General features: G+C 50.5%; 1 protein-coding gene across 1 annotated transcript in view; it reads left to right on the top strand.

Annotated features, from left to right (window-relative positions):
* The window catches only part of ZNRF3 (zinc and ring finger 3), a 168,406-nt gene continuing 152,929 nt past the window's right edge, over positions 1–15,477 (top strand). Inside the window, exon 1 of the mRNA XM_051826646.3 lies at positions 1–554. Within this exon, the coding sequence (XP_051682606.3) occupies positions 255–554 (300 nt within the window). The 5' untranslated portion in view covers positions 1–254. The remainder of the gene's footprint in view (positions 555–15,477) is intronic.

Here is a 15,477-nt window from a genome sequence, read left to right on the forward strand (position 1 = left end):
CGGCGGCGGCGGAGCGCGGGGAGGGAGGGGAGAGCGGGTCACGACGCCGCCGGGGCGGGGATAACCCCTCACGTGGAGCAGATGAAAGGGCCGCGGCGCGACTGCCGGGGGAGCCGAGCGGAGCCTGCGACCCACAAAGCCGCCGCCGCCGCCGCCGCGATGGGGCTGTGAGGCGTCCGCCCGCGCTCGGTCCTCCGCCGGCCCGCGACTATGCCCGGCCGCGCCCGCCCTCCGCGCCCTCCCGCCGCAGGACCATGAGGCCGCGCTCGGGCGGGCGCCCAGGGGCCCCGGGCCGCCGCCGCCGTCGCCTCCGCCGCCGCCCCCGCGGCCCCCGCGGCCGCCGCTTGCCGCCGCCGCCGCCGCTGCCACTGCTGCTCGGGTTGCTGCTGGCGGCCGCGGGGCCCGGAGCAGCGCGGGCCAAGGAGACGGCGTTCGTGGAGGTGGTGCTGTTCGAGTCGAGCCCGAGCGGCGACTACACCACCTACACCACCGGCCTCACGGGCCGCTTCTCGCGGGCCGGGGCCACGCTCAGCGCCGAGGGCGAGATCGTGCAGGTAGCTGCCCCGCCGCCCGGGCCCCGCGCCGCCGCCGCCACAAGATGGCTCCGGGGGCTGCGCCCGCCGACCCCGCCGCGGGCTGGCTGACTGGCGGGCGGGCGGGCGGGCAGGCGGGAGGGGCGGCCAGGAGGACGGCGGCATCCCTTCCCCGCGGGCGGGACGCGGCCTCCGGGGCGCCGCCGCGGGGGGCGAGCGCACGTGGGGGGCTTGACCTGCCGCGGGTGCGGAGCGCGGGAGGGCGGGAGACGTGGACTCGGCACCCGAGCCGCGGCGGCCCCCTGGAGCCGGCGGGGCGTCTCTGGCTGTCTCAGGTGGAAGTCCCGGGAACTACCTGTTGAATGCCAACTTTGGAAAAGACAGGCGACGAAGGGATGGGGCGGCTGGTTTCGGGTCTCGGGCTTTGCGTTCCATCAGCGCACGCTCTCTTGGGGAGCGACTGGGTGGGGGGTTGTCCGAGGGGCTGCACGACTTCACGTTCTCCCCTGGAACCTGCCACCCGCCTCACCTGGGCGCTGACCCTCTGGCGGGGCCCTGGGCCGGCAGCAGCAGGCAGGGGAGAGGGCGGAGCTGGCCGAGGAGTGGGGATCCGGGGTGCCTGCCCCCGGAGTGGCGGTGGAAGGCAGCCCCTCGCTGCGCGCCTGGGATCACGGAGGCTGGGAGCGAGACCGCCTGGCCGCCCCTTGGCCGAGAACGAATGCAGAGGCCTCAACTCGGGAGACTGGGTCGCTCACTGACAGGGCCTCCACCTTGCTCCGCAGGAAAGAGGTCTGCATTCCAAAGAAGCTGGCCAGGGAGAGCTTTAGGCTGGGCGCGCTGGAGCCTTTGCGGATGGTTAGCTGGGTAGATGCCTTCCCGCTTCTTTGGTTATGATCTTATCAACTTGTTAGCAGAGGGCAGTCACTGTGCGCGCCTGCGGTGGGGGTGTTTTGAAATGGTTGGCTTGTCTTTGAACCTTTCGGGGTGATCCGATGGCTGCAGGGCCTAACCTGTGGACCTTCTGCGCCTTGCTCTTGGGTGGGTTAGCCAAGGAAGAGAAGGGGGTTGTATGCAACGACCGCGTAGCAGTCCGGCGCGAGCGCAGCCTCTCGGCTTGCGTTCCTCGCCCCCTCCCCGGTGCAGACGCGAAGGACCTGGCGCTGTGCGGCTTGGCCCGGAGAGGTGCGCCTTTACAACCTGCAGGAGGTACCTGTGCCTCCTGACAGGGCTCCTGTCCCCATCTTAAGTTCCGCCTGGTCAGTAGAAGGGAAACACACGCTGACTGCATCCTGTGACTACAAATGTTGTTAAAGGCTGTTGGACTCCCCCTCCCCAAGATGTTATAATTACAGTCTTCAATTTAAGACAATCTTAAACATTTCTACCACAGCCTTCAAGAATTGTTTGCTCCTTGTGACTTAGGGCCTCTCTTCTGAGACTCCTGCTGTGCCCTGAAGGCTCTAGAAATGTTCCATTTACAGCCTTCCAAAAACAAACAAACAAACAAAACTGATACCTTAGTGTGCTTGGTGTTTCGAAGGAAACTTTTGAAGATAGGGATTCTTTGCTGTGTTTTCACTTGTACTCTTTCTCCACAGTAGTTTGTCTGGTGAGCTGAGTTATCCATTCTAAGCAGTGCTATGCTTTGGAGATAATCTCAGGTTCACCATTTAATACAAAATTAGCAGTTTAAACACACCATTTGTAACTGTTTTATCCTTGTGAGTAGAGATAATGTGTGAATTTGGCAGAAGGAATCTATTCTCTTTTGAAACTTTTTGAAGTGCTTATCTAACTCTTTTGTAGTCCATTAGCCTAGGCAAAAAGGAAAAAAAAATTGAGTCAACAATTGCTAAGTAAAGAAAAATGACTTAAATGGTATTTAATAAGTTTACCTGTTAAGCAATCACTAATAGGTGTCCTAATTCTCTTGTAAGTGCAGTTATGTTGGTGAGTTTATCTGAGCTGTCTTGAACAGTCATTGCTTGGTGCACTTTGTATCTGCAATAGCTTGATTGTAGTGGCCGACCTGTCGGTGGATGGAGTGCAGCGTGGCTTTCAGGAGAGAGAGAGAGAGAGAGAGAGAGAGAGTGTGTGTGTGTGTGTGTACACAAAGGCTGGCATGTGTTATTAGTTCTTCGAATACTACCCGATTGTTGGAACTGGTGTGGCCCCTGTTGGCTAGCCCTGAAAAGTGGTGTTTTGTTTATTTGTTTTGTTTTGTAAAGAAAGCTGATGTTTTAGGACTGCTGGGTGGGAATACAGCATTCATTGTTAGGCTTCAGGTTAATCATGTCTTATAACTACTCCAGTTCAACTTTGCAAAACTTCCTTCTATTTACTGTCTTAAAAAAAAAAAAAAAACCTTTGCGTGATTTGCTGTTTGATGTTTTATGGTCTTCAGAGCAGAGTTCATTTTCCTTGAAAGCCAAATCCTAGCACTGTAGCATTGCTGTTCTTTCTAATGGAATTCTTAACAATGTTATTCATGGTATAAGGGAGGAATAATGCTACTTGGAAGTCCCTCTCCCTTAAGAATTCCAAGGTTAAGCGGCTGCTGCTTATGATGTCACCAGTATCCCTATGGGTGCTGGTAAGAGCCTCAGGCTGTTCCACTTCCAGTCCAGCTCCCTGCTAATGCACCTGGGAGAGCATTGGAAGATAGTCCAAGTCCTTGAGCCATTGCACTCATGAGGTAGACCCGAGTGAACCTCCTGGCTTCTGCCTGGCCCAGCCCTGGCGATTGCTGCCATTTGGGGAGTAATCCAGTAGATGAAAGATTTCTCTCTCTCTCTCCCCTTCCCTCTCCTTCTTTCTTTCTGTAATTCTGCCTTTCAAATAAATAGATAAATCTGAAAAAAAAAAAAAAATCCCAAGGTGAGAAGTTGGTTTGTATTACTGATTTTTCTCTCTCCCTGTTATGTGCTAATAAAAATGTGTGTGTGTGTGTGTGTTGTCTGTGTTTATACAGTAGGTACCTTATTGTAGTCTGGTAAGAAAGCTTGTTCAGTCATTTGCTTGGGTTAGAGTAGTGGGAGGGCTGGTTAAGATGTGTGTGTGTGAGAGATAGAGAGTGAGAGTGAGAGAGTTTTGGTCGGGGAGGTGGGGGGACATAGTAATTCCAACCTTGGGATTAGTCACCCGGAATCTTCATTCTCCCTTTATGCAGTTCAGGCTTAAATAATTATCACGAGGTCACCGGTGTAGTCTGTATGAAGACAATTTTTTGTTGTTGCCATCTCCATTTGCGAAAGTTGCAGTGAAAACAATGTGTGGGGAAGAAATGCTGTGAGTTACCTTTAGTATCCTGTTTATTCATACAGTGTTGGAGCCCATGTGCTTGTGTCAGGCACACAGCTTGAATGCTGGAGGAATTAATTACACATCTCCTGTAGTTCTAAAGGGAGGGACTTTAAAGGGCTCTTAGACGTATTGATACATATTTCATCATTGAACCAATTTGTTGCTGTTAATGAGATCATTATCTGAAACTTTGAGACTTGGCTGTGTAACCCACAAGGCTGATGATGTTAAATAAAGGCCTGATTAAACACTGGCTAGTGGTATGTGGATTGGTTAAACAAAGAAAATTTGCATTGCTAGAGATGAAAGATTGTTTTAAAGTGGAAATGCATTTTCCCCCCTTGAAGTCAAATATTTGGAAATGCTTGAGAAATTCATTTGCAGGAGGAATTTGAACGGCAGCCTTTCTGGATTCTGGGTTAAGTGCTGAATGGACTTGGGCACAGAAGAAAGCTTGAGAACACTTAAGAACCAAGTCAGCTCCTTTAGCTTCCAGGCGCGTGAAGAGAGCTGCGGTGGTGGGTGTGGAGGCCCTTGCATATCCAATGTTAGCTAAAGGTATCACAGAGAATAATTTTAGGGAACTAATTCCTCTGTCTTGTGTCCCTGTCAGTTTGTTTCTGCAGTTTAACACTTGATCAAACACTTTCTTTTCATCTCCATTTTAAGTTCACTTAACAGGCCTGCCTCTAAAAATTGACTTGGCCTAATAGACCAATTGTGTGCCGACAGCTGACCTGGATTTACACAGAAAGGGACTGCCGACTCTCTTGTCAGTTTGGCCTTCATAGGTTAAAACCAGGCGTTTGAACTAGGGGGAAAGTAGGGCTGTGTTTTGTGACCTTGTACGTTCTCAGGGCTCTGATTTCTCTTGTTCCCTGGGGTCTCAGGAGAATTGCTAGTACAGCTCTGAGTAGGGATGCAGATGGGAGTGGGAGATGATCGAGGAGTCTGTAGACCAAAGGGAAGATGGCTTCCATTTATGAGCATTTATTGTGTTCAGGGTACTGTGCCAAGCTTGTTTGCTCATCTCATCCTGACATTAACATAAAATTAGTGACTATTGTTAACCCATTTTATAGAGGAATCTGAGAGAGTGGCAAGTTGACATCTTGAACTTACCTGGCTAATGAATGTTTTCGCCGAATGAATAGAACTGATCTGATTAGGATTTGATACTAATTCTATTTTTTTTTTTTTAAGATTTATTTATTTGGAAAATCAGAGTTACAGAGAGGGAGGGAGAGACAAATAGATCTTCCTAGTTCTCTCCCCAGATGGCCACAGTGGGCCACACTGGGCCAGGCTGAAGCCAGGAACCAGGAGCTTCATGTGGGTCTCCCATGTAGGTGGCAAGAGGCCAAACACTTGGGCCATGCCATCTTTCTCTACTTTTTCCAGGCCATTAGCAGGGAGCTGGATCGGAAGTGGAGTAGTCGGGACATGAACCAGCATCCCTATGGGATGCGATGTCACAGCTGTTTTACTAATGTTGGTTCAAGGATAGGCTTTTTTTTTTTTTGCCAGGCAGTGTTAGACAGTGAAAGAGAGGGGCAGAGAAAGAGTTATAGACAGTGAGAGAGAGACAGAGAGAAAGGTCTTCCTTCCGTTGGTTCACTCCCTAATGGCCGCTACGGCCAGCACTGCGCCGATCCGAAGCCAGGAGCCAGCTACTTCCTGCCAGTCTCCCATGAGGGTACAAGGACCCAAGCACTTGGGCCATCCTCCGCTCCCCTCCCGGGCCACAGCAGAGAGCTGGACTGGAAGAGGAGCAACCAGGACTAGTACCCGGCGCCCCAACTGGGACTAGAACCCAGGGTGCCAGCACCGCAGGCGGAGGATTAGCCAAGTGAGCCACGGCGCCGGCCTGAAGACTAGTTTTTTTTGTTTTTTGTTTTTTGTTTTTTTTTTTTTTGACAGGCAGAGTGGACAGTGAGAGAGAGAGACAGAGAAAGGTCTTCCTTTTGCCGTTGGTTCACCTTCCAGTGGCTGCCACGGCCGGCGTACCGCTCTGATCCGATGGCAGGAGCCAGGTACTTATCCTGGTCTCCCATGGAGTACAGGGCCCAAGGACTTGGGCCATCCTCTACTGCACTCCCTGGCCACAGCAGAGAGCTGGCCTGGAAGAGGGGCAACCGGGACAGAATCTGGCGCCCCGACCAGGACTAGAACCCGGTGTGCCGGTGCCGCAAGGTGGAGGATTAGCCTAGTGAGCCGCGGTGCCGGCCTTAGTTTTTAACAATCTAATATCGGGGTTCTTAGCCTGTGAACCTCTGAAATTACATACGCGTTTTTGTGCATGGGCATTTACAAAAATTTATTTGAAAGGCAGAGTTAGAGGAGAGACAAAGAGAGATCTTCCACTGCTGATTCATTCCCCAAAAGGCCACAGTGGCTGAGGCTGGGCCAGACCAAAGGCAGGAGGCAGGAGCTTTTTCCTGGTCTCCTGCATGTGTGGCATGGGCCCAAGCACTTGGGCCATCTTCCTCTGGCTTCTCAGGTGCATTAGCTGGGAGCTGGCTTGGAGTGGAACAACTGGGACTTGAACGGGCTGCCCATATGGGAAGCTGACACTGCAGGGGGCCACAGCACTGGGCCTACTTTTTTTTTTTTCCCCCAGACATACAGAAGACCCTTGAAGGGCTCTGCGATAGGTATCTCCCCCTCTCCCAGGGGGAAGAGAGCTCTCATCCAGTACCAGTCATTCACTGCTAAAGATGTGTAGCAGCAGTCATCCATCCCTAAGAACTCTGTGGAGTGGCGTGAGGCTCAGGCTGGTAAGAGCTGTAGGGAGGGAGTGTGCGGGTTCGCGTCCTCACATGGTGGACGTTTACCCGAGCTCTCTTCAGTACCAGGTGCTGCATTGCTCTTCTCTTTGGGAGTTCATACACTCAGGGAGACAAATGATAATGCTTCCCGACAGTTTCCCGATAAGATCGAGTCCTTGGTCTCTGTGCGTCTATCTCATATAGTTGTGCCCCATCCTTGGAAGCAGTAAGAAAATCAGCATTCAAAATAATTTTCTGCGTTTAGATAGGGAAGTGCAGGAAGGCGAGGATGATACGAACGCAGGAAGTGGGAGAGCAGAGTGTAAATGTGTTCCTTCCTACCGGTCTCTGAGGTATGAGTAGACCCCCCGTTGGTGTTGAAATGCTTTAAGAGCAGCATCCTACACCGTTCCTTGTGGACCTGCCGCCTGTGGAGCCAGGTCTGGTTTTGCTCATCCCTGGATCCACCCCCAAGTCCTCAGTGCCTACTGCTTATCAGGTACTTGATACTTATTTAGTCTGTGATTTAGAGTGGATATCAGGCAGGCAGTGGGTTTTGTGGGTTTGAACTGATTGATAAGAACTTCATTTGACTTGACTAATAAAATCCATGGTTATCTTTCCTCTTGAGTTGTTATTAGCAGAAACTTGCTTGGTTAGATAGAAGGGATGGGTCTTTCCCTGGTTCTGGTAGACTTGCTGATATGATAATACCAGGTTGCCTGACACTGATGTGTGTGTGTGTGTGTGTGTGTGTGCCAGGGCAGGGTACTTGGCGTTATAAAACTCTGAAGGTGTTCTTTTCTGGATAAAACACTGTAGTCAGAAAACCCTTAGATGGACAGCTATTAGGGATGGAAAGACACTTGAACTGTGAGTTTGCCTGAGAATAATGTCATCAGAATCATCATTAACCTGAATGTGTGCCATGTGGGAAACTTAGCTTCTTCATGGCGTTTGCCAAGTCTGGAGAATGTGAATTTTTAGTTTGTGGCCAAAACTGGCATTTAAATCAATCTTTGTAATCCAAAGAACCAGAAGTAGCCCTTCAATGTGTTATATAAAAAGATTGAAGTCCAGAGAGTAAAGTGCCTTGTCCCAGGGCCACATGGTGAGAGGAGATGATCCAGGATTAAAACCTGGGTCTCCTGACTTCTGGGCTCAGAATCCTCCTGTTATCCCAGCTGTGCCTCTGCCAAGTGTACCAGGGAAGAGCGGACGCAGGAGGATGGATCATGATCAGGTGTGCAAGTGAGGATTCCCAGGCGTTCTTACTGCATCTTGGCTTGAAGCATTTGCTTTTATCCGCGAATTATTTTTTAGATTTTTGAGTCTCAGTCTTCCTCTCTGTCAGAGCTTTTGTAAATAGTTACTAATGTTCAAGGGTTTATCATGTGCAGGCACTCAGCACGGTGTTTTGCCTTCATTTAATGGACGAGGTAGATGATCTTTGCCATGTTTTCAGAAGAGGGTAAAGTTAGGTGTCACAGTCACTGAGCAAGTTGATAGTGCAGCTGAGATTCAAACCTGTCCCGTCTGATTCTATGTCATTTCTGTTTTTTTTTAACTGAATAAATTACTTTTTTAAAGATTTATTTATTGATTATTTGAGAGTCAGAGTTATAGACAGAGGAACCGACAGAGAGGTTCTCTATCCATTGGTTCCAGGTGGTCACAATGGCCAGGGCTGGGCCAGGCCAAAGCCAAGAGCCAGCAGCTTCTTTCTGGTCTCCCATGAGGGTAAGGAGTCCAAGCACTTGGGCCATCTTCCACTGCTTTCCCAGGCCATTAGCAAGAAGTGGAGCAGCGGGGACACGAACCAGTGCCCAAATGGGATGCTGGCACTGCAGGTGGAGTTTTAGCCTACTATGCCACAGTGCTGGTCCTGCCATTTGTTTTTATTTATTTGAAAGGCAGAGAGGGAGAAGAAGAAGGAATTAGAGAAATCTGTCTGCTGGTTCACTCCCTAAGTGGCTGCAATGGCCAGGGCTAGGCCAAGGTGAAGCCAGGATCCAGGAGCTTCTTCCGGGTCTCCCACGTGGGTACAGGGGCCCAAGCACATGGGCTATCTAATGCTGCTTTCCCAGGCCATAGCAGGGAGCTGGATCTGAAGTTGAGCAGCCAAGACTTGAACCAGCCCCCATATGGGATGCTGGCATCACAGGCAGCAGCTTAACCCACTGCACCACCGTGCTGTCCAGCCATTTCCACAAGCCCACTTCACTTGGCCTTTTCTTGTGATGAGGTTATGTGAGCTGGGGGTAGAGTGTTGAGTTGGCTTTAAACCCAGGATGAATGACCTGGAAGTGGATCTATAATTTCAACAGAGAAAACCCCTTCCCTTGAAGAGTTTCCTTCCCCTCCCTGTTGTGGAAGGCTCACTCCGGCTTGCCTGCAGGAAGAGCCAACCTGCCGAGTTAGGGAAGAGGGAACAGTGTCTTGAAATGCCAAGTGTCACTGAGTGGCACTGCCGTTGTTTTTGGCTGTTGGGAACGCCGGGATGGCTGTGGTGTTGTGGCATTTCAAGAGAGTTCTGGTGTGAGGTGCACCTCCTTCCTGTGGTCGACTTTTCAGAACTGCTCGGGAGACTGCTTGGCCCTCTCCGGAGCGGCCGTGTCCCGTGTTTATCGCCTTTCTTACTTTGCACAGGTTGTGTCTTTCCTAATTGTTTGGTTAAAAGGCTGCAAGAAACCAGCTCTGGCTTCTCCCTGCTGCTTCTCTTGGTGGGCATTCAGTGGTGCTCTGTATCCAGCAGGTTCTGCACAGGGCAAGGCAGCGGACACAGTAAGAGTTGGTTCCTTCCTGCAGGTGTCTGGGTGTAGGGGACCAGACAGCAAGCACTTATCTTACAGTGGGATGTGCCCTACTTGATAGGATACTGGTGCTCAGTTTAGACCTGGGCATCCCATTGTGTGTCCTGACACAGTACATGGGTTGGAGCATTCTGGCTTTCCCAACTTTGAGGTTAAAGCTGCTAACTCCTTTATGGAGATGTGCCTTTATACCTGTTAAACCAAAGAGGAAGGAGGTAAAGAGTAGAGGTTCTTTGTTCTGTTTGTAGCTTGAATGAAGTGTTTTAAAATCTGACTTTTAAGCCGGCGCCGTGGCTCAATAGGCTAATCCTCCACCTTGCGGCGCCGGCACACCGGGTTCTAGTCCCGGTTGGGGCGCCGGATTCTGTCCCGGTTGCCCCTCTTCCAGGCCAGCTCTCTGCTGTGGCCAGGGAGTGCAGTGGAGGATGGCCCAGGTGCTTGGGCCCTGCACCCCATGGGAGACCAGGAAAAGCACCTGGCTCCTGGCTCCTGCCAGGATCAGCGCGGTGCGCCGGCTGCAGCGGCGGCCATTGGAGGGTGAACCAGCGGCAAAGGAAGACCTTTCTCTCTGTCTCTCTCTCTCACTGTCCACTCTGCCTGTCAAAAAAAAAAAAAAAATCTGACTTTTAGCAGTTCTGGGAAAAAGAATAAGGTCAGATGGCCCATTGTGGTTCAAAGGAGAGTGCTTTATTTTTATTATGCTTAAGATGTGTTGTGAGACTGGATAGGAATCCCTTCTCTTTTCTGGCAGCCAGTGTGATCTGGTTGTTTAGAAACTCAGTGTATTAGGGGCCAGTGTTGTGGTGTAGTGGGCTAAGCCTCTGCCTGCAGTGCCAGCATCCCATATGGTCACTAGTTAGTGTACCGGCTGCTCCACTTCCAATCCAGCTCCCTGCTAATGGCCTAGGAAAAGCAGTGGAGGATGGCCCAGGTACTTGGGCCCTTACCCACATGAGAGACCTGGATGAAGCTCCTGGCTTCAGCCTGGCCCAGTGCTGGCCGTTGTGGCCATCTGGAGAGTGAACCAGTGGATGGAAGTTTCTCCCTCTCTTTCTGTAACTCTTAGAGAATAAATAAATGAATATTAAAAAAAAAAAAAAACCTTTTCAGGGCCAGTGTGGTGGTAGAGTGGATAAAGCCTCTGCCTGGCATCAAATATAGGTATGAGTTTGAGTCCCAGCTGCTTTACTTCCTATCTAACCCCCTGGTAATGCACCTGGGAAAGCAGCAGAAGATGACCTAAGAGCTTGGGCCCCTGCATCCACATGGGAGACCTGAAAGAAGTTCCTGGCTTTTGGCTTCAGTCTGGCCTGGCCCTGGCCTTTGCTGTCATTTGAGGAGTAAACCAGCAGATGGAAGATTCTCTCTCTCCCTCCCTCTCTCTCTCTCTCTCTCTTGCCCACCCTCTCTACTCTCTTTCTCTCCCCATCAACTTGCTCCCTCCCTCTCTCTAACTGTGCCTTTCTTTTTTTTAAATACAACTTTCTTTTTCTTTCTTTCTTCTTTTTTAAAGATTTACTTATTTATTTGTAAGTCAGAGTTACACACAGAGAGAAGGAGAGGCCAAGAGAGAGAGAGGTCTTCCATCTGCTGGTTCACTCCTCAATTGGCCACAATGGCCGGAGCTGTGCCGATCCAAAGCCAGGAGCCAGGAGCTTCTTCCGGGTCTCCCACTTGGGTGCAGGGGCCCAAGGACTTGGGCCATCTTCTACTGCTTTCCCAGGCCATAGCAGAGAGCTGGATCGAAAGTGGAGCAGCTGAGACTCAAACCAGCACTCATATGGGATGCCGCCACTGCAGGCAGCAGTTTTACCCACTACACCACAGCACCAGCCCCAATCGTGCCTTTCAAATAAATAAAATAATTCTTAAAATAAATAAATAAATAAATGGATTTTCTGCACCTGTGATATTGTTTGTGCTTCACAGATGTTATTTGGTTTCTCTCAGACAAACCCGGGGCCTCCAGTTAGCCCCACTTTGTGGAGGAAATGGAGGCTGAGAATCTAAGTCATTTCTCAAGGCTGGGGTTGAAGTTGGGCCACCTGAAGCCAAAGGTCACTGCATCACTGGCTGAGGTCCCATCTTGACATTTAGGCAAAAATGGTAGAATAAACTCATTTTACATTACTTGTAGGCAGGATCAGAACTTTGCTTTACAAATAAATCATCTGCAAATTATTTATTTACTTGTAAAAATAATGTGTATTTATAACAATACTTTGAAAACAAAAAAATAATTGAAAAGAAAATCCCATTATCTGCAGGTAACTAACCTTTTGTGCTTTGGAATGTCTTTCCTTGTTTATTTTTCCTATGAACTTACAGGGATTTCAAAGAAAATTGGAACAAACTAGTGCTTATAATCTTTTTTGTCTGCTGTGAGTATTTTCCTCTTACTAAAAACTCTGAAGCCTTTTAAGTGACTTTGTAACATTTCATACTTTCTGTTATTAGAAGTATTACTGAGATTCCAGCTTATACTCCCCTATCCAGGTTAGCCTGCATGTGTCTACCTGCCAGCCAGCACAATGAGTAGATTCTGTTTCTTCAAAGCAACAAACTACATAAAAGTGAAAGCTTATATGGTATTTAGGAAATGGAGAAATACTGGCTGATTTTTCTACTATGAGGATCCAAGTTGTGACTAAGTCAGCCTCGCGGGAGAGATCCCTGGTGTGCTGTATGGTCACCCCCCTTGTGGGGCTAGCTGAGCGTGAATCAGGAGCAGCGGGTTGTCCTTGCGCTCTGGGCAGAGCCCCAGGGCTGTCCAGGCAGATGGCGGGGCTGGGAGGCCTAGAGCAGCCCCTCGCTAGGAACCCCTGTGCTGTGAGCACAGCAGCTGCAGATTGCCGCCAGGAGGGTGCCGCTGCCTTTGCTGCCTTCTGCCCTGCCTCTTTCCCACAGCAGGCTCTCTGCTTATGAACAGCCTGGGTCCCACAAGGCCGAGTGAACTGTCCTTGAGTTCAGAATGACACTGTCAGTTGGTGGAGGGCAGAGATACAAGCGGAGCCAAGGACCAAACCCTTAGGCCAAAAACAGCTCCCGGGTATTTTTGTGGAATCACTGTTACAAATCTAGAAATTTTACATAAATATTGACCTTCTTGAAAAATTACAAGAATCCAACCTGGGGTCTACATCCCTGCCATAGGTAGTGGAGTAGCAGCTGTCCCCTCAGAAGGGGCATGGGCCCCCCAGGTCACGGGTCCTAGTTGCATTGCCCTGGCTCACTTCCCACGTTGACAGAATGCTGGTCCCCGCAGGGATCGGAGTTTGCCGTGTTTCCTATCCCCAGACGTTCTGAAGCTGAAAGCCTTTCACGTGGCAATAGGTGAGTCTCCTTTCTCCTCCTTCAGCCACCCTGTGTTATCAGATGTCCCCCAGTGCATCCCACGAGCACCCGGGCATGACCAGAGTACGCTTTTGTTCTCTGGGACAGGTGCTTCCATTTTCTCTTGGTCTTTTTGAAGTCTCAGCTCTTGGGGCCGTTTGTCCCGATCTTTGTTTCCTCTTCTTTCTTTTTGCTCCTTGGTTTCTCAATTCCAGAGTTGCTCTTTGAGCCGAAGGGCACCTTGAAAATGCCCTGGCTAAGCTGTTTTTCACACGTGGAAAGTGTAGCCAACGGACTCTGGGCTTCTGCACAAGAGAAGCTGGGCTTTGAGTGTCAGTCTTGGCTCCCTGGTGGTGGTCTTTCTAGGAGAGCATCCCACCTTGATTGTTGAGTTCCAGAAAGTCTTCCATGAGCCTGGGGCTTTAGGGTGTCTGGCATGCTTTTATTTACACAAGGGGCTTCAGGAAACATATTACAAAAAAACAATGCATGGATTTCAAATTTTGGCAGCAGAATAACCTCATCTTTTCCATTTTCCACGAACTTTTTAAAAATTTTTAAAAGATTATTTATTTGAAAGGCAGAGAGAGAGAGATATCTTCCATCTGCTGGTTCACTCCCCAGTTGGCTACAACGGTTCGAGCTGTGCCAATCCCAAGCCAGGAGCCAGGAGCTTTCCTCCAGGTCTCCCACGCGGGTGCAGGGGCCCAAGGACCCGAGCCATCTTCTACTGCTGCTTTCCCAGGCAATTAGCAGAGAACTGGATTGGAAGTGGAGCAGCTGGGGCTCAAATCGGCACACAAATGGGATGCTGGCACCGCAGGCTCCACCCTCTATGCCACAGCGCCGGCCCCTCCATGAACTTTTGAAGTGCACTTGCATTGTCTTGGTTCATCCTTCCCACCAGGGGTAACTGTTAGAGGGATTCTGCCCTAGAAGAGCATCTGCTCTCCAACTGGCCTTTGTTGCCAGCGCTTGTCTCATGTTTCACCTAGAAGGCTTTTCTCTGTACCTAATTGTATACTTTTCCTCACAAGAATTTGACATTGTGTGTTTAACACCTTTATGCAGTTTTTGGAATATCCACTGGGTACCCAGAGACTTGGCATCTTTTCAGAAAGTGCCTCAGTTCTTGGAGTAGGTGGTGAGCAGACAGCTAATGGCATGTGAAGAATGTTGCAAGCCTGACTCGCAGAGCTGTTTGAAAATTCAAATCAAGGTAGCCTGTGGCTGCTGGAAGGGAAATGGCGGTGTCCTCAAGACGATGGTTGACTCGCTCTGCCCCTTGCTGCCTTCCCTCTTCCTGCCAGTGCCGCCCAGGCCATCTCCCTGTCTCACGTGATTTCTTCACATCAGTTCTGCCCTCCCCACCAGATTCATCTTCCCAGAGCAACCTCTGATCACACCCGTCCCTTGATGAACATCTTTGTTTCTACCAGGCTAAATAAAGAGGTGACCTGGTGGCGCTTCGGCTTCAGTGTCGCCTCTGGGACAGGGGCCTGTGTGTTCCTGCCCTGAATGAGTCCTGGACTTTGCTACCTCTATGTCTTTTCATTCTGAAATAAGTTTATTTATTTCTTTTTTTTTTAAAGGATTTTATTATTTATTTGAAAGTCAGTTACACAGAGAGAGAAGGAAAAGCAGAGAGAGAGAGGCCTTCCATCTGCTGGTTCACTCCCCAATTGGCCGTGACGGCCGGAGCTGTGCCAATCTGAAGCCAGGAACCTGGAGCTTCTTTTGGGTCTCCCATGCGGGTGCAGGGGCCCAAGGACTTGGGCCATCTTCTGCTGCTTTCCCAGGCCATAGCAGAAAGCTGGATCGGAAGTGGAGCAGCCAGGACTTGAACCAGTGCCCATATAGGATGGTGGCACTGCAGGTGGCGGCTTTACCCGCTACACCACAGCACCGGCCCATGAAATACGTTCTGTGCCTCCACATTCCTGACCCTCATCCCTGCCTCTCCCAGCTGTAGCCAAACCTGTAATCTCACCCATCAGGTGTTTCCCAGCCCCACCGCGGCATGTTCCTTGGAACCAGGGCACTCCACCCAGCAGCTGCCTTGCCTGTAAGGCTCTCACATATTTACTGGACCTGAAAGTCTTCTGGGGCCGGTGCTGCGGCTCACTAGGCTAATCCTCTGCCTAGCGGCGCCGGCACACCAGGTTCTAGTCCCGGTCGGGGCGCCGGATTCTGTCCTGGTTGCCCCTCTTCCAGGCCAGCTCTCTGCTATGGCCCGGGAGTGCAGTGCTTGGTCCCTGCACCCCATGGGAGACCAGGATAAGCACCTGGCTCCTGGCTTCAGATCAGTGCGGTACACTGGCCGCGGCGGCCATTGGAGGGTGAACCAACGGCAAAGGAAGACCTTTCTCTCTCTCTGTCTCTCACTATCCACTCTGCCTGTAAAAAAAAAAAAAAAAAAAAGAAAGTCTTATGGATCTTGCTACTTTGGGATACCATGGTCAGGGGGTGTTAGTGCAGCTAGAAGGGTAATACGGCTTTTTGAGGGAGCACCGTCTGTGACTGTAGCAGCTATTCACAAGTGGTTTTGAGATACGGGTGCATTCGAGAGCTGTTCCGAATAGTTGGGGTGGAGCAGACTCTCCAGATGGTGTGCCTTTGCCTGTGGTCTCCCAGGTGTCTAGAGAAAGAAAGTAGGATGAAGAGATGACACCTTTCTCTTCCAGCTAGGGGGTGACTGCCTGGCTGCTTTGTTCAGACTGTACTGGA

This window comes from Oryctolagus cuniculus, chromosome 21 (genome assembly GCF_051225735.1).
Source record: "Oryctolagus cuniculus isolate XC-2025 breed Fujian yellow rabbit chromosome 21, ASM5122573v1, whole genome shotgun sequence".
NCBI lineage: Eukaryota > Metazoa > Chordata > Mammalia > Lagomorpha > Leporidae > Oryctolagus > Oryctolagus cuniculus.